The 27,317-nt window shown below is 42.2% G+C and overlaps 1 protein-coding gene across 2 annotated transcripts in view; it reads right to left on the bottom strand.

Annotated features, from left to right (window-relative positions):
- Window positions 1-1,659: 1,659 nt before the first annotated feature.
- Window positions 1,660-27,317, bottom strand: part of Tgfbr2 (transforming growth factor beta receptor 2) — an 82,864-nt gene continuing 57,206 nt past the window's right edge. For both annotated transcript variants that reach the window (XM_027932616.2, XM_027932615.2), the window contains 4 exons: window positions 22,536-23,335; window positions 20,729-20,870; window positions 7,404-7,531; window positions 1,660-4,384 (listed from right to left, as the gene is read on the bottom strand). In XM_027932616.2, the coding sequence (XP_027788417.1) occupies window positions 4,205-4,384; window positions 7,404-7,531; window positions 20,729-20,870; window positions 22,536-23,335 (1,250 nt within the window). In that variant the 3' untranslated portion in view covers window positions 1,660-4,204. The remainder of the gene's footprint in view (window positions 4,385-7,403; window positions 7,532-20,728; window positions 20,871-22,535; window positions 23,336-27,317) is intronic.

Genomic DNA, 27,317 nt, shown 5'->3' with positions numbered 1-27,317 from the left:
AGTCTGCACCCCTTGCCTCACTCTCTCCCAATTATTCTTCCAGCGAGCGCTTAAACAATTCTTATCAGGTAAGTGGAGAGAAAACTGAGCCATAGAGATGAACAAGCCCCTCCCAGGCTCTCACGGAACAAACAGAGCCATAGGGGAGGGAGGTAAGAATGTCAATCATGTGTGTCCATGGAGGAGTGGGGCATTTCCTCATGGAGTGAGGTTTGATCCTGCTGGACAGGCCAGTTCCTTAAAAGAACCAAGTATCTCAGCTGTTACAAATTCCAGTTCCGGGGCAACTTAGCTTTGCATCCTGATTCTACTTTGGGAGACCCTGAGCTCCTTGCCTGAGTTCTCTGATAATGTAATTTCTCAACTGCAAAATGGGTCATAGCACCATCTCACTCAGTTAGTGGAGGACTAAATCTAACACCTTGGTAAATACTTAGTGAATAAGCACTCTCTCTCATTCCTATCCGATAGCATGTAAAATGTGTCTATTTTCCTATGTTGTTGATGCTAAGATTTATCTCAAAATCTGCCTCTTTGCAAGAGGAACACTTGGTATTTCCTAAACCAGCTTAGTATTGCCCAAAATGTATTGAAGGCTTTCCAGATTTAAGATGCAACTCTAAAGTCTTGCATATATTCCTTATCACAAGGGCACATTGTGTATATAATAAGGCTTATAAAATCCAACTTAAACATGATAAACTGAGGCACCGAGAGATTATGCAATTTGACTGGATTGCACAGTTAGTAAATGGAAGAGCAAGTAACCACTAAAACTAGTAACCATTAAGTTGCTACTAGCTAAAACAAGGCTATAACTAACACCCACAGTAGGATCACATCATCTAGCTCAGTGATTCTTGGCTAAAAGGGATTTGTTTTCCAGGGATGCTTGGCAATGTCTGCAAACATTTTTGGTGCCCGGAGCTATGGGGTAAACGTTACTGGAGTCTAGTGGGTAGAGACCAGGGATGCTGCCAATCTCCCTACAATGCACAAGACAACCTCCCTCTCCCCAACAAAGGCTTATTCTAGCCCAAATATCAGCAGTACAATGGGTGAGAAACCCTGGTGTAAGCACTGCTGCATTGGTTATGAAGAGTCCAGTCGATAACTCAGAAGCAGCCACAAGAAAAACAAAAAACAAACAAACAAAAAAACAAAAACACTCGTATTGTAAGAGACAATTTGAAGTTCAGGCAGAAAAATCTCATCCACTTGGTCAGACAATAACCTGGAGTCAACTTCCTAAGGCACATTCTTCTTGCCATTCAGAGAAGTCAAAACACATGAGATGCAGCATCTGGGAAGAAAGCATAGGGGAGAAAGCTCATCTCATGACAGCTGTCAAGAAGACAGACAATGGCCTGCTGGTGGGCAGGATGGAGAAAACAGGTCCTGTGGGCATGTAGAGTGACACCGGCCAGGACACAAGGATAAGGAGCAGGCCAATAGCAGCTGCTTCATCTAGTATTAGTGAGCTTCTGTGACTGTTTTATTTATTTATTTAAAGAAAACTGAGATGGACCGTTGAAGAAGGCAATAAATATGGAAAAGTTGGAGAGGACTTTTCTGGTGACGCTTTCTTTATAAATCACAAAATAATCCAATGAGCCAAATAGGTTTCACTACCAGGAAGAGAAACAGGAGGCAGGATGCTCACCTGAGTATTTTGGCTTTATTAAATTCTAATAAACATTTTATTTATATAAAAGACAAACAATGCATAGAATGAAAATAAGTGCTTGAGATTTTTGATATAAAAGAGTATCTAGCATTCACATTCCTATTTTAATACATGAGTACAGCTGAAGTGTTCCATAGAAGAATAAAACTTTTCCCTTTAAGTATAGTAGTGAACGAATGTCAGTATGTTTAGGAACTACAGAATGTTATTCCTTGGTCTTTTTTCTGGTATAAGAAAAATAAACAAAACAAGCCACAGTATCATCTGATACTACATTCCAGTTTATGATGCTGATGACCTGGATGTGGTAACACTCTTAAATCTTGGCATATCCCACGGATGGACCAGTATTCTAGAAATTCACCACTAGAGGTCAATGAGCAACAACGATTGGGATGGCATCGGCAAGACCTAAGGTGCAAGTGGAATTTCTGGGTGCCTCCATGATATTGCAGCCAGGTTGTCCTTAACTGAGCCCACCCACATGGAACAGGGTGCCTAGAAAGTACATCCCCAATTCAGCGTGTACCCTAAAACCTCAATGAGATAAGGGCTTCCACAATCCAAACAGAACTCATTTGCTCTCAGTTCCTCTCTAATATTCCTATTTGGCTGAAAATAAGTAGCTTCAAAAACATGTTTTAAAAAAGAGATTGTTACTTGCAGCATTAACACTTGTTTGTGGATTAACAAGTTTCCTATGGAGTATTAAAGCTCATTCTTTGCTCAAGTCCACGTGGACCCAGCTTTTCCTAACTGCAAATGGGATTCTTAGATCCCACATTCAAGTCCTCAAGAATAATTTCTGCAAAGGGTTGAAGGCTGGTGTGATGCAGAGAGCAGTTATCATGAGAAAATTTCCTGGAGTAAGGAGTTTCCCTCCTTAATGCAGAAGGAAAAAAAAAAAAAAAAAAAACTTTTAACACAGAAGCAAAAAAAAGACTTCTGTTAACCAGGACCACATAAAGGCGACCCCCTTTAGTCCAGTAAAAGCTTCAAATCTTAACACCAGAAAAGACAGTCAAAACCCTGTTATGTAGGGACAGAAGGACAGCTTGAATGCATACTCCTTATAAGGGATCTTAATTAGGGGCAGGTTTGATAACTAGGGTGCATGTGTGGGAAGTGGAACAGTGGAAAGCACAAATGTTTACAGTGAGAAGAGAAGCAGCTTTTTAAGTGAGTCCACACCTTCTTTCTGTAAATGATGAGGACTGGAGAAAACTGGAAACCATCTGATCTCCTTACCTGGGATCCAAATTTTTCTGCAAAATCTCCAAATATTTTTAAAAAGTGGCTCAACTTTTCAAAATGCTCTGTTGGCCAAATGAAACGTATGTTCAGAGTGCCTGAGGACACCATCCTGACGGCAACAGTGTTGGGGAGTTGAAATCCTTTCTAGACCAGAATGTGCTAGAGCATTCGGGAGCCAAGAAAAATGAAACCTATTGGTGTTTGCATAGAAGCCGGGGGCTCAAGCCAGTGTGCCAAAAAAAAAAAAAAAAAAAAAAAAAAAGCCCTAGAGTTGGGGGTATTGTTTTTGTTTTGCTTTAAGGAAAGGATGAAATTTGGGAATGGACAAGAGTAGCCCAAGTGTAGGGGGAAGATTAACAAAGAAGAAATACCTTTTTAGTAGGCGGTGTGGCAATATCCTGGGTGGGAAGAAATTTGTTCTTGTTTTCTGCAGCCTGTGAAAGATGGGGATAACCTTTAAAGTATTATAGGGGTCTGAGTATCTGACCCCTATAATATTAGGTTGTGAAGAAGGAGGTTCAAAATCAGTTGCAGGTTTTGGCTGCCAATCAAAAAGTCCAGGAGAAAATCGGCACACAGGATCCCCAGGAACACTGATCCCCAAACACAGTGCAAGTGTATACTCAGCTCCAGGACCAGAAGAGAACTCTCATGTGGGGAATATTTATTGCAAAAGCAAGTGCAATGTGGCCAAAGCAGGCTCGGAGACACGGGTCCTCTCTCCTAATGCAAAGCTCCCCAAGTGGAGAGTCAGAGAACCATCGCCTGTGTGATTGTCAAGTGCCAATGCTGTCATGGATCCTTCCTTCTCTGCTCGGTTCTGGAGCTCTACAATAAAACCAGTTTCCTGGGAATATTTGATCTTTTTCCTCGTCTCTTTTCAGAGTATGGCTATAGATATAGATATAGACATATATGGATATATATATATATATATATATATATATAAAACATAGCTATTCCATATTTATATACAGGCATTAATAAAGTGCAAATGTTATTGGCTATTGTAAAAATCAATCTCATTTCCTGAGGAAGTGCTAACACAGCTTATCCTATGACAACGTCAAAGGCATAGAATGCTCTCTGTCACCCACTCCCTGACGCCGCTGCTTTTCTGCTCATCCACAGCTCATAGGGAGGGAGCGACGCCCTTGGTTTTCTGGGAAGCATCCGTCCAGGGGCAGCTTCCTGCTGCCTCTGTTCTTTGGTGAGAGGGGCAGCCTCTTTGGACTTGGCCCAGCCTGCCCTGCTCCAGTCGAGCTATTTGGTAGTGTTCAGTGAGCCGTCTTCTGGAATCTTCTCCTCAGAGCAGCTCCTCCCCGAGAGTCTGTCCAGGTGCTCCAGCTCACTGAAGCGCTCGGCCACACACTGGGCCGTGAGCCGGGCCTCGGGGTCGTGGTCCCAGCACTCAGTCAGCGTCTCGCACACCATCTGGATGCCCTAGAGTGGGAGGGAAAGTGTCAAAGACGACCATCAGTGGGTGGGGTCTGTGGAACTAGCAGTGATACATCATTTACCAGGTTCTGAGTTCAGATTGAGGCTGATTCTTGATGTTGTATGTCTTGTGGGTTTTGGCAAATTTGTAATGACATGTATCTGCCATTATAGTATGACATGGTGCAAGTTCTCTGCACGCCCCACCACCTTCCCTGTGCTCTACCGGTTCATTGCTCCCTCTCTCCTTCCTTTCCTTGCCTTTTTTTAGGGGGATGGGGTGGGATGGGTACCGAGGATTAAACTCTGGGGCACTCGACCACTGAGCCACATCCCCAGCCTTATTTTATATTTTATTTAGAAACAGGGTCTCACTGAATTTCTAAGCGCCTCGCTGCCAACCAAAAAGGCTTTGAACTCAGGTTCCTCCTGCCTCAGCCTCCTGAACCACTGTGATTACAAGTGTGCCTTGCTACACCCAGTTCCGTTGCCTTTTATTGTCTATAGTTTTTATACCTGGATCATTTGTACCTTTCTATTGTAACAGGGCCAATACCCCAGGCCAGAGTGGTGGACAGACAGACATTAGCCTCCTTTCATTTGTAAAGTCTGTGACTCAGTAGCAGCTTCCAAGAGCTGCCAAGGATGACCTCTGTGGATATCAGGCTGGACCTGGTGATACCACTGTCTTTGTATGTCAGAGGTACTTGACTATAAGCTACTTCGTAGGATCCACTGTACCACCCTGATCCAATAAATCCATTCAGGAAATGCTGCCCAGGAATGTGGTGAGAGTTTTCTCTCACTGGCTTAACTTTTATTTTGTATTGCTAGTGTTTTTGTTACCATCTCAAGTTCTTTCTTTTAAAAAAAGCAGGTAGGAGTTAAACAGGCTGACAGACAGAAATAAAAAGAGTTCCTCCCACATAGAGGGTCAATATTACCATTGATGATCTCTCCCATAGGTGGCTGGAGTGGGACACATACCTTCACACTGTCTTGGATTGCCGGCATATGCTTTCCAATACCAGCAACTTTCCCAACACACCTAGGAATCCCTCTCTCCCTCCCTACCCCATGAGTTCTTGATGTTGAATTAATTGCATAATTCACCTAATTGACGGTATTGATTGATGGCCCTGTTAAGAGTAGAGTGTTATTGTTGGTACTCGGTAACATTTATTTTATTCTGACACTGTAATTACAGGCAGTAAATTAAATTAAATATTAAGCATTAACTTGAAATCAATAGGGCAACAAATCTCATTAAGAGAAAAAATGTATTATGCAAATTCTTTCCAGAATTTTATCATCATGAATAATGGCTTCATTATAAGAAACGTACAACAGAGGAGGTAACGGGGTTTGAAAGGAACATACCACTCCAGTACCTTCTGACTTTAGAGTTTATGCAAACAGTCTTGCATTTTTAGAGTCGGAGACAATTCTCCTGAAGCCCCAGAGAAACTCCTGACCCTCTGCACTCTGACTTATTTCCATCTGTCCTCTGCTGGGACTCTGGGCCAGGACTGGCTCAGACCAGGCTTCCTGCTCCATTTGTCTTCCCTATTACGCCTGATTTGTTGTTTCTGTTTCTTATCTGAATTTGCCTTGCCCTTAGGAAAACCTGTGACATAGCCTTGCCTTTATGGATGACTTTATGGATGACGGAATCCATCCAAAGGAGGTCATTCCAAAGGAGGTAGTCAAGGGTTTTGCTTGGTAGAAAGAACTGTTTTGTCAGTGAGCTGGGGGTGGGGTGGGGTATTTTTCTCTCTTATTCTTCACCAGGGCCCTTTCATGGGTGTATCAGACATAGGGCCAGTTATCTTTCATTCACAACCTATTGTTGTCTCCTTTTTCTTTGATAACTGCCCTCAAGTGCACCCCAAAGCAAAGAATTTTGACAAGCCTCCTGGGAAGTCCAGACTATGGTCCGCTAGGGGAAGTCTTAGCTTTTAGTTCCTTTTTTTTTGGGGGGGGGGTACAGGGGATTGAAGTCAGGGGCCCTCAACCACTGAGCCATATTCCCAACTCTATTTAGAGACAGTGTCTCACTGAGTTGCTTTAGCACCTCGCTTTTGCTGAGGCTGGCTTTGAACTCATGATCCTCCTGCCTCAGACTCCAGAGCTGTTGGGATTACAGGTGTGTACCACCAAGCCTGGCACTTAGCTTCTATTTCTTCTTTTTTTCTTTCTTTTTTTTTAATTAACAAAGATGACCTATTTTTTAAAAAATACTTTTTTTTTTAGTTGTAGATGAACACAATACCTTTTTTAAAAACTTTATTTATTTTTATGTAATGCTAAGGATCGAACCCAGTGCCTCACACATGCTAGGCAAGTACTCTACCACTGAGCCAGCCCCAAGCTTCTATTTCTTAAAAAGAAAAATTAAGAAGCCATTAGGATGTTCCCAGCACACAGGCCTCCCCCTCTTTCCCTGGCATTTTCCTCTTCTTTGCCTTCCTGCATCCACAGTGACAAGCCAGCCCCTTTTCCCCAGGTGTGCGCACATGAGCCTCTCCCAGCTCTGCAGGCACAGCCTGCAAACACCTACTCATGGCCCCTGCACACCACAGCCCCTTCTCAGCCCAGCTGCCTGACAACCCTGGTTGTTTTGCAATCATTAAGTATTTCTTTCCGGAGCTGAAGAATCCCAGAGGAAATGACTTGGAACCCAGAGGGATTGAGACATAAACTCCTGATATGAAGGCATGAGAGTGAACAGCAGAGGCTGCAAGCAAGCATTTTAACTCAGAACCAAGGGGGCCTGGAAAATGTGACAAATGCTCTTCAAATGGTTACTTGTGAGCTCTATGAATGCTGTGTATATCTGCTGCTTGCAACTTAAAATAGGATCATCAACTGTATTGAAATGTCTTTTTAAACAAATTGAAGAGGGTTATAGGACACAAGGGGACCTGCCTTCTGATTTAAGTCCAATATCCCAGAATTCTCTCTAAGTAAGTTAGAGGTTCCTTTGGATGACTCTTATTCACTTTTCAAAGCTGTCACTCCTTACCTGATGATTGAGCCAGAAGCTGGGGATTTCTGGTCGTCCTCGGTCTCTCAACACATTGTCCTTCATGCTCTCAACACAGGGGTGCTCCCGCACTTTGGAACCGAAGGGAGGCTCGTAATCTTTCACTTCTGTGAAGCAAGAGGCAGACACAGGTCAACTGAGCATTGTGTGTGTGACCTGGGGATATGAGCACGTAGACATGCTGGGCTGTAGGGGCAGCATGAGGCATTGAGAGTTGCAATACATATGTAAATACTCTAAGAGTGATTTTTAGTAGTAGTGGATTAAAATAAGAAGAAAAGAGTGGTTGTGAAGGATCCTGGGAAATACACAACCAATGACTGCTGAGTACCTTCCATGTGACACAGAGCTAGTGGCTGGCAACAGAATGGATGGAGAACCAGGCGGATAATGCCACACAGGTTACATTTTAATGCATTTAAATCTAATTCTCAATGGGGGGATATTACCCCAAAGGGATGGAATTGGTTCTTGGGAGGCAGGGAAACCATACATATTGCAATGGTTTGTAGTCCTCTAGAGGTCCACAATACACAGACTTAATAAGTATTGCTGAACTTCATGAGGGCTATCCAGCCATACAAAGGCATGGAGTTCAGATACATGCTCCTACCTGGATGGAACTTAAAGGCATGAGGCTAAAGGAAATAAGCCCAATGCAAAAGGACAGATGTCATATGATTCCCCTTCTGGCAGGTTACATTATTCCACCAAAGCTCACGTTGAAATTGAGTTGTCATTGTGAGGTATTAAGAGTGAGACCTTAAGAGGCGATTAAGTCAGGAGAGCTCTGCCTTCATGGATAGAGTAAACCTTCCAGGGATTAACTGATAGGTGGATTAATCCATTTTAAGAGAGTGTCTGTTATAAAAGACAGATTGGCCCTGTCTCTTGTTTGTGCCCCTCTTGACACATGTGCTGCCTTGGGACTCTGTAGAGTCCCTGCCAGTAAGAGGGTGCCATACTCTTGGACCTCTCTATCTCCAGCACCAAGAGCCAAAATAAATCTCTTTCCTTTCTAAATTACCCAGGTATTTTGTTATAGTAACAGAAAAGTGACTAAAATATTTGAATAGGCAAATGAGTAAGGAAAAAAAATAGAGTGGTGGCTGCCCAGGGATTTAGGAACAGGAAGGAGGAGAGGAGTATGGGAAGGTAGAGTTAACACTGATGGATAAGAAGTTTCAGTTGGGGAAGATGAAAACTTATAGAAATAGGGGTACACTGGCACAACATTGTGAATGTACTTAAAAATGGCTAAAAATGTTCAATATGGCGACGTTTAAATTGTGTGTATTTCTTACATGGAAAAAAAAGCATAGGATGATGAAGGAAAATTGTCTACAAAAATTGTCTTTATGATAGGAATAATGAATAAAAGGTTGAAAAAATGCTATCTTGATGGGTTAACAGAGGGACACATTATATCAGCATTAACAAAAGTTTAGAAAGTAATGTTCTTTCAATTACATGCTGTGACGAAAACAACTGGATGACATGGCCCTACACTGGGTCTGCAGGTTTCGGCTTTGGTCAACTTCCTCACGCGAGCTTCCTGGAGCCTCCCCCAGGTCTCCCTGGCTAGATGTCCTGGGCTCAGCCTGACGTCCACATGTATCAGCTTTACCTATGATCACTGTTCATTTGTCTCTCAGACGGTGAACGATCAAGAGAAAAATCCCTTTCTATCTATTCCTAGTGCCTGTGGCAAGGGGCTTCCATCCAACGAGAGCTCTCAAGGAGCACTTTAGTGAGTGAGTGAATGGGTGAGTGAATCTCAGGTCCTGTCCACAGTGGCAGTGCATAAACTCCAGGCCAACCGTGAAACGACACACTAATTTAAAAGAAAGAGCAGATCAATACACATATCCATGAAGCATAGGACAATTTACAAGACAGAAGACACTCCTGGACTAAAACATGACTGAGCTGGATGGGAACGGTGGGCTGAATGCCGCATTTTTCACAAAGTAAGATCCTTGGCTTTTAGCTAAAAATGAATGAATGAATGAATGAGCAAATAAATACAAGAAAGAAAAGGAAAAAAAATAAAATCACTTCTAACTAAAGTAAAATTATTGAGTAAAACTTTCAATAATTTGCCTTTCTAGGTGGAGAACTGAAGAAGCTTCATAACAAAATGACATTTTACAAAGGAATAGCTAATTTATTTATTTGCTTTTTTTTTTTTTTTGCTTTGCTTTGTTATGTTCTTTCTTTCACTTCCCAGAACCCTACTTGCATATTTATCATCTTCAGCTTCACCCAAATAGAAGGGCTGCCAGGATATTTTCTTTCTTTTCTTTTTCTTTTTTTTTTTTAATACTTTGAAATACAGGAACATCTTATCCTCAATAAATATCACACAAATGCCAAGAAGTAGTCTCTCCTTTCTCCCTAGGCCTACATCTCAGTTGAACTGCACCATCTGACCATGGGTGCAGAGCCATCCTGTGGAAGCCTTTGTACCCTTTCTTGAGAAGTTGTAAGTACCGAACCAGGAGGAGCATCTGGAATTGCACACCATATGATGTTACTCTGATGAAGCTCCTTTGCTTTTTTAGGAAGATTTCATGCTGTTTCCCTTCCACCAACCAGGTCAAAGAGTTATTTATCCCTCAAGCATCAACAATTCCCAGACTTGTGCTCAGAAGGGACAGAGCAGAACAAGACCACAAGCAGGGGAAGAACCAAACCCAGCTGTCAATCTCACAACTCACAGTCTTTTTTTTTTTTGGTACCAGGGATTGAACTCAGGGGCACTCAAGCACTGAGCCACATCCTCAGCTCTATTTTGTATTTTATTTAGAGACAGGGAATCGCTGTGTTGCTTAGCACCTTGCTTTTGCTGGGGCTGGCTTTGAACTTTCAATCCTCCCGCCTCAGCCTCCCAAGCTGCTGGGATTACAGGCACGCGCCACCACACCTGGCATAACTGATAGTCTTTAAGAACAAAGAAAAAGTTACCATGGTGGAGATCATATACCAGGGCTAGTTTATTTCTCTTCAAGTCCTAATCTTGAAAGTCACTATATAAACCACAGCATTTATTTTAATTTCATAAGTTCTGTGTGGACCAAAGCAGACTTCCATGGGAAATGAGACAAGAAAGTACTAGGCGTATTTTTTTACGTAAAGAAAAAGTAATGACTATTTTTAGAGGAAGAAGAAACAAAGGCAATTATCCTTTCCCAGAGCAAGGAGATATATAACTAGGCTACTTCCTACTTCTCCTAAACCCTTGGAAAGTTGTGAGATTCCCCAGTATTCCAAAGGGATGCCTTCTTTGACTTGCAGGAGATATTATAGGGAGGAGGGTGAAGGGTAGTCAGGAAAGTGCTGGTGAAGGGATGGTGCCCTTGAGCTATACTGGGAGGACCTATGAATCTTCTGCCTCTAAGTATAAAATAGAAAAGTCTGGTGCAAAATAGGGTGGGGAATGTGGCTCAGTGGTCAAGTGGTTCAATCCCTGGTGACCATCCCCCCAAAAAGTCTGGTGCAATCGCCATTTGACCCAAAATGGCATATTCCCATCCCTTGATATAAAAAGAGTTTTTCAGGTTGCAAGTGGGGATGGGGATGAGAGATGTCATATTTATATAATATATATTTCCAAAACAGCTAATGCACATTTACTTTTTTTTCTTATTGTGGATTTTTGCAACTCATCTTTCTTTGTTCATTTCAACCATTTTGAATGGCCTACCCCCACCCCTACTTTTTTTCTCATGCCCACAGTGTGTACCAAGAAGACTCAGCTGTGTACACAGCTGCCTCCCTGTCAACATCTTGGATACCTGCTCTGGGCAATCAGGCAAAGGAGCTTATTTCCCCCACCCCGTCATGGCTACTGAGGCAATGCCATTGGCCATTCCCAGGGCCTCCATGAGGATCTGGAGGATGTCCACTTACAGACCCCATATCAGAGGCCATTCCCTCCTTGGGGGCATTTCCTAACTGATCCTCAATTTCCTAACTGCCCCACCAGATGTGTCAGAGATTTGCGTGGACACCACAGGTGATGGCTATGGACACCTGAGTGGAAGCCTGGGTTCTAAGAGACAAGGACAGAGGGCAGGGGACCTCTGCTAGCTAGGTGAGTACCACATTCCATTTCAGAATAGTCCTGGGCCATAGAGCAGAGGCAGTGCCTGGCAACAAGCCAGTGGCCCAGCCCTCTGCAACTCCAGCTGTCTCCCCTGGATGCCGTGATGCTCCATCCACCCTAGCAAAGTCGCTAGCTCTGAAAAAATCTTATCATTTATGCCTACTTATTGATTTCATGTCAGTGCTTAAAATATTTTTGTTTTGAAAAATGTATTTGATTAATATTATGACATCACTGAAGACTTACAGAGAAAAGTAAATCTCTCTCCCACTCTGAACCCCTAATTTCTTTCACAAAAGTAGCTTTGTTTGATTTAAATCTTTTCCCTTCTTATTCATAAATAGGCACTTCCCAACCTATTTTTTTTTTAAAAATGAATGAGCAGGTCTTTCCCCTTCCATTCATGGAGGAGAGGCTTCAGTAAAACAAAAGTAGAAATAACAAGAAAAATGAACCCTGCTTGGGTGCTGTGAGCACATCACATTGCTATCAAAGTCACCAAACATCCACTTGCAGCTTCTGTATCCTTATCATCTTGCAAATCTGAAATGAGCAGCACTTTCTGCAGGCCACTCTCAGAGCAGAACAGCTTTAGATGTTTCACAAGGAATGGGAGTTGCCTCTTGACAGGGGAAAATGAATGTTAAAGCTATTCAACACACTGCAGGGTATTCAAATAAGTCAGAGAATGTGGAAGAAGTCTTCAGAGACGTGCTCCAGTACTCTTCGCTTCAGTTGAGAAGACAGAGGTCCAAAGAGCACACCAGATTCCGGGAAGAACACTTAGAACTGCACGTGGTATTACTGTCACTCTGATGGAAGTACTTTGCCTTTTTAGGAAGCTTTTAGGCTTTCTCCTCTCCAAAGAGCATTTCAGAAAGTTCTTCTCCCCGCAGTCAGAGCAAGCACAGCTGGGACAGTCCTCAGTGAAAACATGCCTGTGACAAATGTGACAAGTGTCTCTCCCTGCCCTGGTCAGGCATTCCCCACCATGCGACCTCAGGAAGGGAAACCTTATGAGATCTATTGGATGGTTGTGGTTTGAAAATTCTAAACAAGTCATGCACAAATAAAATAAAATAATAATAATTAGCAATGACAAAAACCAGCCCTCCCCTTAACTTCTTGTAATAAACCCAAACAATGTCCTTTCTGGGTTTGGATCAGTAGATGGGAGTTAGTGGTGGTGGTGGAGGTAGATGGAGCTGTGTAAGATGGTACCAGATCAGAGCACCGTGGGCAGTGGAGTTAATGAAATATATTCTAGAGTTCCTCTTTGCAGGTTTGATCTAAAAATGCCCAATTTCTGAACTCCTTTCTGTGAAGAACAGCAAAGCAAGCAACTTAAGGGGTGAGTGGATTTAGTCTAGAAAGTGTGATCACCTATAATAATAAAAAATATTTTTAAAAAATGGAACTGACTCTAAGCAGAAAAGCAGAGCTTAGAGAGTAAAACTGAGTATAGCACTTTAAAACATGTTAGCACTATTCGCCCTGAGAAGGGAAATTACTTTTGTCCTGGCTTCATCATAAACTAGGTAGAAGGACTTGGAAAAGAGGTGTCAAGATTTTGTAACCATAGTTAACAACAATTAGTCATCTATTTGGAAGTAGAAAGCAGAGAACATTTTGAATGCTCCCAACCCAAAGAAATAGTAAATGTTCCAGGTGAGAGGCCAATTACCTTGACTCAATCATGGCACACTCTGTGTGTGTGTGTTTGTGTTTATGTGTGTGTGTGTGTGTGTGTATCTGGGGTCATGGAAAATTTTTAAAATATATTTAAAAAAGACTTTGCACCACATTTTCTGAATCCACAAGGTGAGTAAAGTCACAGGTGCCCTTCCTTACTCCCTGTCAGTAGCAAGGGACACAGTGCTCCCTCTGCACTTGGTTTCTCTGTAGGCTGGCTTATACCACGTGGGGCAGGCTGGGGGTGCTGGGGAGGCACTCTTCCACCTTGACCCGGAGTGCCTCTGCATCAAAGATGGACCGGAGGTGGAGGGTAAACAGCAGTTTCCTGCGAGTCAGGTGGTCCGTGGCTGGTGCACGTGCTTTGCTGCACGCATGCTTGCGCTGCAGTTGCCCACAGTGGGAACCGCCTGATAAGACACCCTATCTTGGCTTCCTTCCCTTTCCTGACTCATTTCCTTATTCCCTTCCTGGCATTTCCTGTGATCTCTTCCCCAATACACTTCTAACATTCATATTCTTCTTTTCCAGGGCACCCAACCCAAGGTAGACGCCTGCAGAGCAGAACCATTCTATGAAACCAAGCCCCAAAGACAGGTCTTTCCCCCAGTGCTTCAAACAACATCACTTCCAAGGAACCTCTCTGTCTGGCTGCTTGAGAAGACCCCTGGCTCCCTTGTGTCTCTCTGCAGCTGCCTGGAGCTGCAGCCTGTTCTCTGATGGAGTGGCAGACCTTGCAGCTTCTTTTTTATTTTTCTCAGGACATTTCTCAGCTTCTCCAAAGGGAAACTAAGTTTGCCTCTCTCCCTGCAGTGCTGCGGCCCCAGGAAGGCAGGTCTCTGGGCCAGCAGTGGCCTTCCTCCCTGTCAGCATCTGGTGCGCAGCTGTTGTTTTGACTGTAGTTTCGACTCTGCGGGGCAACAAAGCTGTTGACAGTTCTCCCCAAAGCAGCGCCCCTGAGTTTTTATGTTGGCTTTCCAAATGGCACGCCCTCTCTCTCCAAATCCAGCGAGATTGAGTTCTTCCCTTGGCCTTCTCTCCAACGCCTTCTTTCTTTTTGTTCTCTTTGCTCTGCCCCCTTTCTTTCACTGGTATTTTCTGTCCTTCTCACAGACTGTCACTACTAAGGAGCTGTTCTTGGGGCTGTTACCCCTCCTTAAATGCTTGCTCAGCTGGCTGCTGTATCAGCTTCTATACAAGGGCCTCTCTGGCCCCGGATTTGGAAGGCTGTGCTCCTGGGGAGCCATTCTGGCTGAGATGACACAAATGTTGTGCCTGCTGTATTCACCAACAGGGGCCCTGGGCCTGCCCTCTGCGCCTCTGACCTGCCACGCACACTTGAGTGGACACCAAACAAATCGAAGGCAGGGACAGGCATTTTTCATGAAAGAACACCAGTGTCCAGGTTTGTCTTTGCAAGGAGGCGATCTCATGACTTTGCTCCTTTATAAAATAGGAACCAATCACCTCCTCCTGTGCTTTTCCTTCTTCAAACAACCCTGAAGACTTCATTTCTTGGTTTTTCCTTTGTCTTCTTTCCAATGATCCAAGTGTTAGAAATAACACCCTCTGTCCTTACCTGTCCCCTAAACCTACTTTATTTTTCTTTCTAAAACGAACCAAGGGATGAATGGGTAAAAGTAGTATATCTACATAATGGAGTTTTATTCAGTCGTAATGAAAAATGAAATTATGTCATTTGCAGGAAAATGGATAGAACTAGAGACCATTACATTAAGCAAAATAAGTCAATCTCAAAAGGTTAAAGAGTCATGTGTTTTCTCTCATATGTGGAAGCTAGAGAGGAAAAAGGAAAAGAAAGGTGGGTGGCAGGGATCTCATGAAAATCAAGGGGAGATCAGCAGAGCAAAGAGACTAGGGGGTGAAAGGAGGCAAAGGAGGGGAGAAGTGCTGGGGAGTGATATTGGCCAAATTGTTACATCGTGTGCACATATGAATGTGTAACAACAAATCCTATCATTACATACAAATATAGTGCACCAATAAAATAATGTGGAAAAAAATAAAATAATCAGACTCATATAACTTTTCCTGTCATATCACGCATCTATTTGTTCATTACCTGTCTTTCTAGAATACTATCACTGGACCCCCTGACCCTTGGAGAAAAGCCTGTTTTGTTTTGTTTTGAATAATGCCCGAGACACATTAGCTACTCAATAAATATTTCTTGAGTGAAGTGAATGAATGAATGAGTGAATGCATTGTCAGGGAAATAAGGATAAGAAAGTTATCTCAGATTTAAGGCACTGCTGCTGGGACAAGCACAGGAATTATCAGCCTTGGTATTCTTCTAACAGAGATTTGCCCAGAGGAGCCAGGAAAATCAATTGGTACAGACTTTCAGAAGTGAGGCCATCACCGAATGGTCCTCAAGTGTGTGATTGTCTCGCTCGATACCCCCCGAAAGGCTTCATGTCAATGGCTGGGATGCCAGAGTAGCTCCGACTACCCATCAGTAAAAATAATGAGCTATTTATTGGACATGTTCTCCACCAGCCAGTCTGGTTCTGCACCAGGATGATTAGGATCTGTAGGCTACTGAGTCAGACAACAAGGCTTCAATTCCTGTTTTACAACTTTTCCACCTCTTGAAACCTCAATCTTTTCATCTGTGAAATGAGGCTTGTAACAGGACATGCCTCAAAGTATTTCTGGTAGATTAGGTGAGCTGTTACCTGAAGCAAGTGCTTAAGCCACAGTAACTATTACTCCTTTGTGACTTTCCTTCATCTGGATCAAACCTATCTCTACCAGGAAGCCTTTCTCTTTGGACCACTCTCTTCACTTATGACAATCCATCCATTGGGCTCCCTGGCAGAATGTCTTGCTAAACAGGGCAGGAGCAGTTGGCATCAAAATGCACGGTTACCATCTGTTTACACTTTCTACCCAGATAAGAGCCAGGCTTCTCTGGGTGCTGCTGTATCTGTCTCACATTTACCCTTTACTTCCCTGTATGGAGGAGAAGCTGGATGAGAAAGGAGCAACTCAAAAGGACAGCCCTGAGTCTCACTGGTCTTCCTTTAAGAATTGACCTAACTCTCACTGCCTGACCTGAACATCAGTCTCCTTCTATCTGGCCTGGGCATTCCATTCTCTGTTCTTACTGCTTTCCTTTTCTGTTGCTATTGTCACAATTAAATATCACCAGCCTATTAAAAAGTCCATTTAAGCCCAAGTGAGATGGCCCACATCTGTAATCCCAGCAGTTTGGCAGGCGGAGAGGCAGGAGATGGCAAGTTCAAAGCCAGCCTCAGCAATTTAGCAAGGTGCTAAGCAACTTAGCATGATCCTGTCTCAAAAAATTTAAAAAGTTAAAGGGCTGGGGATGTAGCTCAGTGGTTAAGTGCCTTTAGGTTCAATCCTCAGTATGAAAAAAAAAAAAAAAGTCTGTTTAATGCCAGGGAATAACATGAGCCAGGCCTAGAGGTGAGACCAAAGCATAATAAGGACCACAGAATAAGAACAGCTCATGCAGGTGAGCCTAGAGAGGCAAGCAAGGGCCAAGCCTTAGCACATGTGAAACACTGGACTCAACCAGAAGAATGGAATGGAGTCACCAAAGAGCAGGAGAGGGGATTTCAGACTCTTCTGTGACATTTTCTGCCCTAGAATAAACTGGAATGGACATTAGTTCATCTCTGTAGTGAAGTAAAGCATTGGTCAATATTTATCAGATAAAAGAAGTATACTCCTTTCCTTTGTTGAAATGAGATTCGCTGATGAAAAGTTGTGCTGTCTGTCAAGTCCTAGGAATGAAGCCAAAGCTTCATCTCTCCCTCTTCCCAGCACCTTATACATTAAAATCTAACATCAGTTGTTAGTAAAGGAAGAGATGCCTGCATGTGTGAATTTTTAAAAAGCACAAAAGGGGAGAAATCAAATTCTGTTTTTAATAGACTATAAACCTCTTGAGGCCAAGCCTGTCCTTCCCTTTGTGATTCTATAAGGGCGAGAGAGAAGACAACACAGGAAGCCCAGGCTTGGAAGGAACATTTGTGCTCTGGCTTCACGTGCTTTCCAAGGGACTCTTGGAATGCAAAAGAAAAGTCTCTGAAATTAAGACTAGACAAAATAATAATAATAATAATAAAATAAAAATAAAATCCTGTCTTTTTTAAAAAAATTGTTTTTATTTGTTCTAATTACTTATGTCTTTAAGGTTTTCAAGATGTATCAAAAACAACAACAACAAAAACCAATGAATCAATAATTAAAAACAAAAAGTAGAAATGCTTACGGAAGAAGGGGCCTGCTGTGTGAGATCACATATTTGAACAAGTAATGGCTTGTGTCAGGGTGAGAGTGAGGATGGGTAAACAGCCTTGGTGTTTGCAGCCTGGGTGGAGATGGGAGAAACAGGACTGTGGGCTTAAGATCAAACAAAATCAGAACCGGGATGGCCTCTTTCCGGTTCCCTAAATGCTGTCTGTTCTTATCCTAAAGGTTATAAAAGGTTTTTTTTTTTTTTTTTTTGAGACTAGCTGAACAAACCAGATCCTGTTCCTTCCTTAGGAAAACGTGTTTACACTGCATCCCTTTTTAGAACTCGTAAAAGTTGGAGGACTTGGTTCTTCCCCATTAGCCTAAATTCTTCCACACTCAGCAAATATCAACAGGAAAGGGCTTTAGTCATTGATAACAATGAAGGCAGGGAGCTCACGCAGGGCCTTAATAAGCTCGCTGTGCTGACAGAGGGAAAGAAGAGTCACAGCCTCCAGCTCATGTTTTTAGAATCACGAGTTTTGAAAGCAATGGAGAAGATACTGGAATCTAGGTAAATTTATTCTGACAGAGACAACAGCATTGTCTCTGACACAGCTCATATCGGTCTAAAGATTCATTTTTGGAACTGTCAAAGCTTTCAGGCAGAAAATTATTCTTAGTGGCTGAAACTTGGTTAAACAAATTTCACTGCACAAGGAAAACAAAGTTACTTTTGGAAGTGTCGCTGGGGAAGAAATCTCAGCAGGAAACCAGAAAATAACAGGGTCAGCCAGGTAGGAAATAATGCCTCCATGCTGGGGCCCAGCAAGGTGCAGGGAGGGAGGGGATGACCTGGACCCACTCTTGACATGTTCTGAAAGGGAGGAAGAATCAGAGCCAGCAAAGATACCAGATGAATTTGCCTTGGACAAAATGTCAGGTAGTTGGCCCTGTAACCAAAGTGGTAGCAATTTGAGCAACAACATAGATAATGCCACTATTGGATAATCATAGAATGAAATTAACATTCATAAGGGTTGGGGATGTGGCTCAAGTGGTAACGCACTCGCTTGGCATGCGCAGGGCGCTGGGTTCGATCCTCAGCACCATATAAAAATAAAATAAAGATGTTGTGTCCACCGAAAACTGAAAGATAAATATTAAAAAATTCTCTCTCTCTCTTAAAAAAAAGAAAAAAGAAATTAACGTTCATAATTCCAAGATGGTATAAATACATAGTTAATGAAAAATGACAAGGGTTGGTGAGAGAAGGGACAGAGATCTTCCTTAAAGTAGAATACCTAGTAATAAATGAAGGAATAAGAAAAAAGAAAATCTGCATTAGGCAAGTATTGCAGCAATAATCGTTGAAAGCAAGAATTATTGATGGATCCTCAAGTTAGTGTATAAAAGGAAAAGGTCTGAAGTATCCTTACTAAACAGATATTTAATATCTTTAGAAACAGGTCAGAGTATCTTCCCATGAGGTATATATTAATTACAAATGAAATAATGGTATCTTTACAAGGGAGAAACGTGGCAGATACAATTTTAACAAAGGGGTCAGATTTAACTTCTGCCACTGGTGATGTTGTACCCCCTGACATGATGCACCCAGAAGGGCCCAACATCATATCTATAGTTATCTCTTTTCCCAGAATTCATATGACTATCTGATCATGAAAAAACGTCGAGAAACCCAAAGTGTGAGACAGTCTATAAAGTGACTGGTCTAAACAGTTCACAAAAGCCAAGGTCATAAAAAACAGATAAGTTGAGGTAAAGGACACTACAGAGGCACCCAGGTTACAGCAATGTGTGTCCCCAACTGGATCCTGTTCCAGAAAAGGACATTATTCCTAGAGACCTGGAATTTCAAGTAAGGTCTATAATTAACAGCAGGATACCAAAGTTAATTTCCTTTTTTGATAACTGCATACTATGGTTTGGGTTAGATGTTAACATTAGGGGAAGTTGAGTCAGTAGCAGATGGGAACTCTTTGTGCTATTTTTTCATTTATTCTCTAAGTCTAAATTATTACAAAATAAAAAGTTAAAAATAAAATTAATGCCAGGCATGGTGGCGCACACCTGTAAGCCCAGCGATTCAGGAGGCTGAGGCAGGAGGGATCATAAGTTCAAGGCCAATCTCAACAAATTAGCCAGGCCCTAAGCAATTTGGTGAGACCCTGTCTTAAATTTAAAATTAAAAAGGGCTGGAGATATGGCTTAGTGGTTAAGCACCTCTGGGTTCAATCCCATTATTAAATATATATATATATATATATATATATATATATATATATATATATATATATAATAAATTTAACTTGACTTTATTTGGCAGCCAGCCAGGACAAGGCTGGGGTATACACATTTCTCAGGTGATACCCAAGACCTTGATGAAAATTACTGAGAAGAGAATCAGCAAAGCATATAGCTATGCAGACATCTGTCATTTTTACCTACTGGATGATCAGGGGACAATACTTCCCAAAACAATGGGCTTACCCCTGCATCCCAAGTGATGCCCATCCTTATCTACATTCTCATAGTCAAGAGCAGTCAAGGTCACTGACAACAGAAAGGACTCAGATTCAGATTGCAACTTGTGAAGAATTTGGGAAAGCCATGAGAGAATGCTCAAGAAAGGAAAGGAAGTGCTGAACTTAGGGGAAAAAAGAGAAGGTCAGCCAGACCACCAGGGGCTTACCTAGGAAAAGCAAGAGAAAAGGCAGTCTCCTAATCAGTCTTGGAGGCCTAGCCAGCCAAAGGATGCATTCCTCAATACCCCCAACATCAACAACAGTATCATGTCTATCTAAGTCAATTTTTAGTTCAATCTTTTTTCCAGACCTTGCATTTAAAAAAAAACAAAAAAAAAAACAAAACTTTCCAATATAAAAAGAAACAAGAGCCAGATGCTAATCTGAATATTATCTATTTAATAACGACAAATAATTCTTATCCATATTAGTGCTCATCTCCTGCTAGATATTAAAATATTTGTGGAGTGATGCATCAAGAGAAAAGTAACGATACAAAATCTTATTGAAGGAGATGCAAAGTTTTATGTTCCAAACATGGCTTTCTGTTTAGCATAATTTCAAATGGTTCTGGAAATGACTGTGTGCTAGCAGAACTCAACTAGCTATTATTGTGGAGCTAACCACTTAGTGGCGAAGCCCTAGAACCAGGGTTGAAGCAAATAACATAACATCATTCTGAAGGCTGGTCCACCACAGCCCCATGATAGATAGTAGTCCATACATACCTCCCACCGCATTACAGCGAGATGTCATTTCCCAGAGCACCAGAGCCATGGAGTAGACATCAGTCTGCTTAAAGGATTCAACATTCTCCAAATTCATCCTGGATTCTAGGACTTCTGGGGCCATGTATCTTGCAGTTCCCACCTAAAGCAAAAATAAACATTGAGACCTGTCAGTGAAGCCCAAGTGCATCATTATTTCCACAGTGTAGAAATGCTTGTCCCTCAAGGTCACAGATGATTTTTAAAAGAAACACAATGCTGTTTTAGATAAAGAGAACAGCACAGAAAGATATGGCATATATGGTTATTTTTGAAAATAGATGTTCTCTCCCTGAAAACCCTTTAAAGACTATAAACAAAGCTTGCCAAAATAAGGATGTGCCAAAGCTCAGAGCTGCCTTAGCTAGCCCTGTGATATATGTCAACACATTATTCAATGACATCCTTACAGAGATAACCTTAGAGACAGCATCTGTGATATTTTAGATGTTTACTTTTGCTTTTGTAAATTCAATAATTTTTCATTTTTGAAACTCCAAGGCTCATGATAAAAAATAATTGCCATCAGTTTTGATCACTGAGGATGATTTTAATCTCTGTCTACCCCATGGCACATTCCAGTGTGCCAAGGATGTAGTATAATTTCATAAATCTCAACAAAATTAAAATTGTATGAAAATATCTCCACCATAAAAGACCAAACCTGAATTCCATTATAAATGTTGTGGGTGTGTCTTATAAATTATACTTTGATTTAGGCCTGAAATGATCTCTACAACTTGAGAGCATGCAAACATGGAGCCCACAAGCCAAAGGAAAAAATATTTCTAGGGAAAAAATTTTCAAAAAAAATCAATGTTTGATTTGAGACTGAAATATGTACAGCCTGATTAATGACAATTACCTTATTGCCCCAAGGATCTAAGGAAGGCCCAGTAACTTGTTATCATCATTTCAAGGAATGCTCCTTATTAGTGTATATTAGAAGAAATTTTTCTCTTTAACAAATTCTTGCATGACTCATTACCATAGCCCACCAATCTGTTTATGTTTCGGCGTGTTTACCTCAACACTGCCTTGCTGCCATGGACACAGAGCACTGCCTGAGCAGGAACTGCTCACTACAGAAGCAGGCCCTGCCACCAGGCCGAGCCAGAGAAAGTAATGATAATCTTGATGGGCTACAATGAGTGACAACATGAAGCCCACCATTCACAAAGGATGCCTGGATAATTCTTAATCACTCCCACTTTTTTGGCTCCTTGGCCAAAATAGATTTCCATCTTAATCTGTGAGAGTGCTTCCTAAGTGGAATTGTTCATTCACTCACCAAAAGCTTATAGGTCAGTTTCACTTTCAAGGCACTGTGCTGGATGTCTTGGGTGACCATACAGATATGGATCTAGATGTCAGGGAGACTGCCTTCTGGAATCTAGAAACCAGTATAACTACCAGTAGTATAGAGTTACAAGGGGCTAAGTACAACTAAAAGAGAGGTCAAGAACAGATTTCAATGCCAACAGTGCTCCAGGCCAAGAAAAATATTTGCAGATGGAAGAGAAATGAAGATTGACTTGGAGAAAAATGATTGCCCTGAATTGGGAAAGATTTGGAGACAGGAGGTCAAGGGTTGTCCATCAGCAAGAGAGAATGGAGGATGCCCAGGGTAGACTGCTAACTTTGGCTAGACTCCCTAAATAAGGATCCAGGGTGTACACCTGTGTGGCACAGAGGCAGGAGATACTGATGGAGAAGTAGAGTGAGGACAGACACAAGGGAAGAGGGACGTGGCATCAGCTCTCCTTACCTGCCCACTGTTAGCCAGGTCATCTACAGACAGTGTAGGATCCAGCCGCAGGGAGAGCCCAAAGTCACACAGGCAACAGGTCAGGTCGTTCTTCACCAGGATATTGGAGCTCTTAAGGTCCCTGTGCACAATGGGCATCTTGGGCCTCCCGCAGGGGGTGTGGTCACTGTGCAGGTGCGCAATGCCCCGGGAGAGGGAGCTGCCAAGCTTGCGCAGGTCTTCCCAGCTGATGACGTGCCGTGTGAGGTACTCCTGCAGGTTGCCCTTCGCGTGGAAAGCGGTGATCAGCCAGTACTGTTTGCCCAACTCTGTCTTCCGCTCCTCCGCGGTCAGGAACTGGAGGATGTTCTCATGCTTCAGGTTGATGTCGGAGAAGATGTCCTTCTCGGTTTTCCAAGACGCGTACTCCTCATAGGGGAAGATCTTGACCGCCACGGTCTCAAACTGCTCTGAAGTGTTCTGCTTCAACTTGGCCTTGTAGACCTCGGCGAAGCGGCCTTTCCCCACCAGGGTGTCCAGCTCGATGGGCAGCAGCTCCGTGTTGTGGTTGATGTTGTTGGCGCACGTGGAGCTGATGTCGGAGCGGTCATCCTCCAGAATGATGGCGCAGTGCTCGCTAAACTCTATGAGCTTCCCGGACTTGCTGGTTTCCCAGGATGGGCTCAGCTTTTGCTGCCGGTGGACGCGGTAACAGTAGAACGTGATGATGACGGCTATGGCGATTCCCAGCGGTGGCAGGAGGCTAACGCCTGTCACTTGGAAGATGACTAACAGCAGGTCAGGACTGTTGGTGGTATATTCTGATGTGGAAACAAAACAAGGAGAGGAGTTGTTGAGCTCAGTAGTGAGCGAGTCCTGGTTTCTAGTCTTTACCCAGTAGCATCTGTATAGCGTTTATGGATAATATATTAGGATTATTTTTCCAGCTATGCTGAAGTACACCTGTCCATTCTTCTCTACTTCTAGCTATCCACTAAACATCTCCTACTCTTTCCCCAAACTTCAGACTAAATGTCTCTAAGGGAAGTCTAAGAAAACGTAAATGTCTTATTTTATATATTTTCATAGCATGGTATTCTTTTCATATGTTACATTTCAGCACAATTTAAACCAAATAACTAGGACCTCACTTTTTGGTTTTTATCTCCATCTTTTTTTTTCTCTCCTCAATCCCAGCAGACAGGGAAGTCCAGGCTGGCAGGGTCCTCTTCACTACCATACATGCCCTTAGCACACAGCAAGTTCTCAATATTGTTGAATAAAGACAAAATGTTTACTGAATGTTCACTAAGGTCAAGGCATTGCCAGAGGCATTGGGAATTTAAATAGAAGGAGAACAGCTCCTGCTTTCAAAAAGCTTGCATATAAGGCATCTGGTAAAAAAACAAACAAACAAAACAAAACAAAAAAAAAAAAAAAAAAAAAACAGAGATAGCCAAAGTTCTGGCATAGACTTTGCTCATTTCCAAGCTCTAACATGTTCTACTCTGATCAGCATTCAGGCTACCTGGAAACATCAGCTCTGAGCCTATGAGTTGTGCAGAGAGGGGTCTCTGGGGAGAGTCTCTTTGGAAATCTATTACCTTATGTCCACCCATTTTCCTGTTTTCACTGAGCATACATTTTTCCCCCAGTACTGGAGGTGGAACCCAGGGCCATGCTCAGGCTATACAAGGATTCTAGCACCATGCTACATCCCCAGCTGTGGACATGCAATTTGTAGTTACATGGAAGAAGAAGAATTAACAGCAACAATGAAAACACTGCTACAAAGTAAGAGAGGATAAACATGGAAAGGCTTCCAGTTTTCTTTCTTGGACAAAGAACCAGGCCCCTGTGATTGATGAAGACACTACCAAGTGTCTACTGTGAGTATGACACTGCCCTCAAGGAGTATCCAGTAGAGGGGTTAAGGCAGGTTGTTATGGTTTAGATGTGAGTTGTCCCCGAAAAGTTCATATGTGAGATGATGCAAGAAGGTTCAGATTGGGTTGTGAGAGTCTTAATCCAGTCCATGAATTAATCCCCTGATAGGGATCAATTGAGTGGTAACTGAAGTGGTAGGCTGTGGCTGGAGGAGGTGGGCATTGGAAGGCATGGCTTTGGGGTGTATATTTGCACTTGAAAAGTGGAAACCTCTCTCTCTCTCTCTCTCTCTCTCTGCTTTCTGATCATCATATGAGATGCTTCCCTCTGCCATACTCTTCCGCCATGATGTTCTGCCTCACCTGGAGCCCAAAGGAATGGATCGGCCTTTTATGGACTAAGACCTCTGACACCATGAGCCCTCAAATAAACTTTTCTTCCCTAAAATTGTTCTGGTCAGATCTTTTAGTCACAGTGGCAACAACAACAAAAAACTGACTAAAACACAGGTACATAAATGCTGAGCAACATATGACACTCTGGGATGTGAGCTCAATGTGTGGTACAGTCTGTGTGCTGGTGGAGGGTGGAAAAGCTCAGAGACTCATAGAAGGCATGGAGGCAAAGGCTGCTTTTAAGGTGGCCACTGATGGACTGGAAAGGTCCAAGATGGACGGAAACAGTGTTATGTTAAGGAGAAAGGATATATGATCTGTCTGGGGAATTATCCTAGAATTGCTCTGCACAGGGAAATAGAAAAAAAGTGTGGAATGGAAAAAAGGTGGGAATGGAGCCAGACTTTATGTTGGAGAAAAGATATGTAATTATTCAATTGACAGTTTTCATTTACTGTAGGTGTCTAAGCAAAAAAACGAAAGAACAACAAAAACCAGTGTCGAGGATATAGTCCAGGTAGAATGGAGACAACCTTAACTTCTCAAGGAGAACCCATCACCTAAATAGTATTTGATACCATCATTTAATGAAATAAAAGCAGAAATGTCAGCACATGTCAATTTAGAATGTTCAGGTGTATGATGATGTACTACCTGCTCTTAAGGTAACTCTAAATGGGAATATCAACTTCCATTGACCATAAATTCTAAGATCTTATAATCCACTTGATGACACTAAAAACTGGAGAAGTAACCCTAAGCCCTCAGAATTAGAGAACCTCAGAGGGAAAACAAATCACAATTTTGGGGAGAGATACATTAATGCACTTAAAAGAATGGAAAAGGTATGCAATTTTTTGATGACCTTGGGGGGGAAATGCTCCCGTGGATTTGTTTGGACTGTCCCTGTTTTCCCACAAAGCATGAACTTGGAGAGCAAAATTACAGAGACAGGTGAAATAACATTCAAGCACAACACAGATTACATTTGCTCCTTGAAACTCCATCTCTCTTATATGAAGCATCCAAGGTGGTGCTTGCTTCAAGCACCGGCTTTTTCAATCCTCCGTGTCTGTAGCTATATAAAATGCCTTAGATCATAAATTGGTTTGATTATCTGATTTCTTTTCTCTCAGGGTAAATTAAGCTGTACATGAACAATGGTCAGGTCTATTTTGATCACCTGGATATACCCTGAACATTGTGAAGGATAAGCCACTTAATGATATTCAACACATGTGTGTTGTATGGGTGTTATGTGAGAGGTTATTCCTCAAATTTCTTAGGTTCCCTAGCAGGGCTTGGTAAACTATGCCCCAGGGCCCAGGACCAATTTTTAATACAGCCCTATGACCTAAGATTTATTTATTCATGTATTTTTTCATTTTTAAAAAGTATTACACCCACACACACACACACCCACACACACACAAACACACATGCATGGAGTTCCTGCAGTAGAAATCATTTAAGGCCTATAAAGCCTAAACTATTTGCTATTTAGGGAAGGTTGACTTTGGTCCAATGTGATATTCTTTTTCACATACAAGGAAATGCAATTAGAAAGTTTTAAGTATTAACTGCATAATATTTATATGTGGTTCCATTTCATTAAAACATGAAATGAACTGCTCATTTATTCTATAATTTATTTTATTTTATAATTCCTAGCCATATGTAAAAAGGATCTCCCTTATTCAGTTCTAATTCTTTTCAGGCTAATAAAAATACAAAAACAGGAATCCCCTGAAGTTTATGTGTGGTATTGACTGAGGAAGGTTCTAGAAATCCCCAGTTCAAAGTCAGAAACCATATTTTTACTTTCCCCTCAAATTTCCTGTGATTTCTTTTTGAAAACCTATGTGTAAAAAATCTGTGGAGAGAGGAATTCTTGAAGAACATCTGTCAATCTTGAAACATCAAAGAGGTGGTGAAATACCCTAACAATAGCAAACCAGGCTGGAAGGAAGCCTTGGGATGTGGCTCTATCTAAACAGAACCCACCCACACCCTCTAGCAGTATTAACCCTTGGGCTGCTACAAGAGAAACCCACAGCTTGTTGGCATCTCATCTAGAGACCAAGAGGAAGCATTTCCTCCTACCAACCCCAATTATAGAGAAAACACATAAACTTTGGCTGTGTGCTGTTTTATATAATATTTACATTTAATTGACAGAAAGCCACTGTGAGGTAGAAAGGGCTATTATTATAAACCCTGTTTCACAGATAGGGAAGATGAAGTTCAGGTAACTATAAATAATTTCCCAAAGATCATCAACTCAGGTAATAGCAGAGCTGACATCTGAAACGAGCTCTGTTTGATTGGCCAGGGCTCTTAACCTCATGCCATGATGTTCCCTAAACTTCACACTGTTGAGAGCCAATTAAGGATGACTTTATAGAGCCTCTCAACTTGATAAAGTGGTTTTCTTGATTGGAGGCTGGACTGAGTGCTTTTATAGCTGCTTTGGTGATACTGGCAATCTGTGGACAGGGCATCTAAAAGAGCATAGTCTGGG

This window comes from Marmota flaviventris, chromosome 1 (genome assembly GCF_047511675.1).
Source record: "Marmota flaviventris isolate mMarFla1 chromosome 1, mMarFla1.hap1, whole genome shotgun sequence".
Classification (NCBI taxonomy): domain Eukaryota; kingdom Metazoa; phylum Chordata; class Mammalia; order Rodentia; family Sciuridae; genus Marmota; species Marmota flaviventris.
Note: the sequence above shows the minus strand (reverse complement) of the source record. Positions and strands in the feature narration are given on the sequence as shown.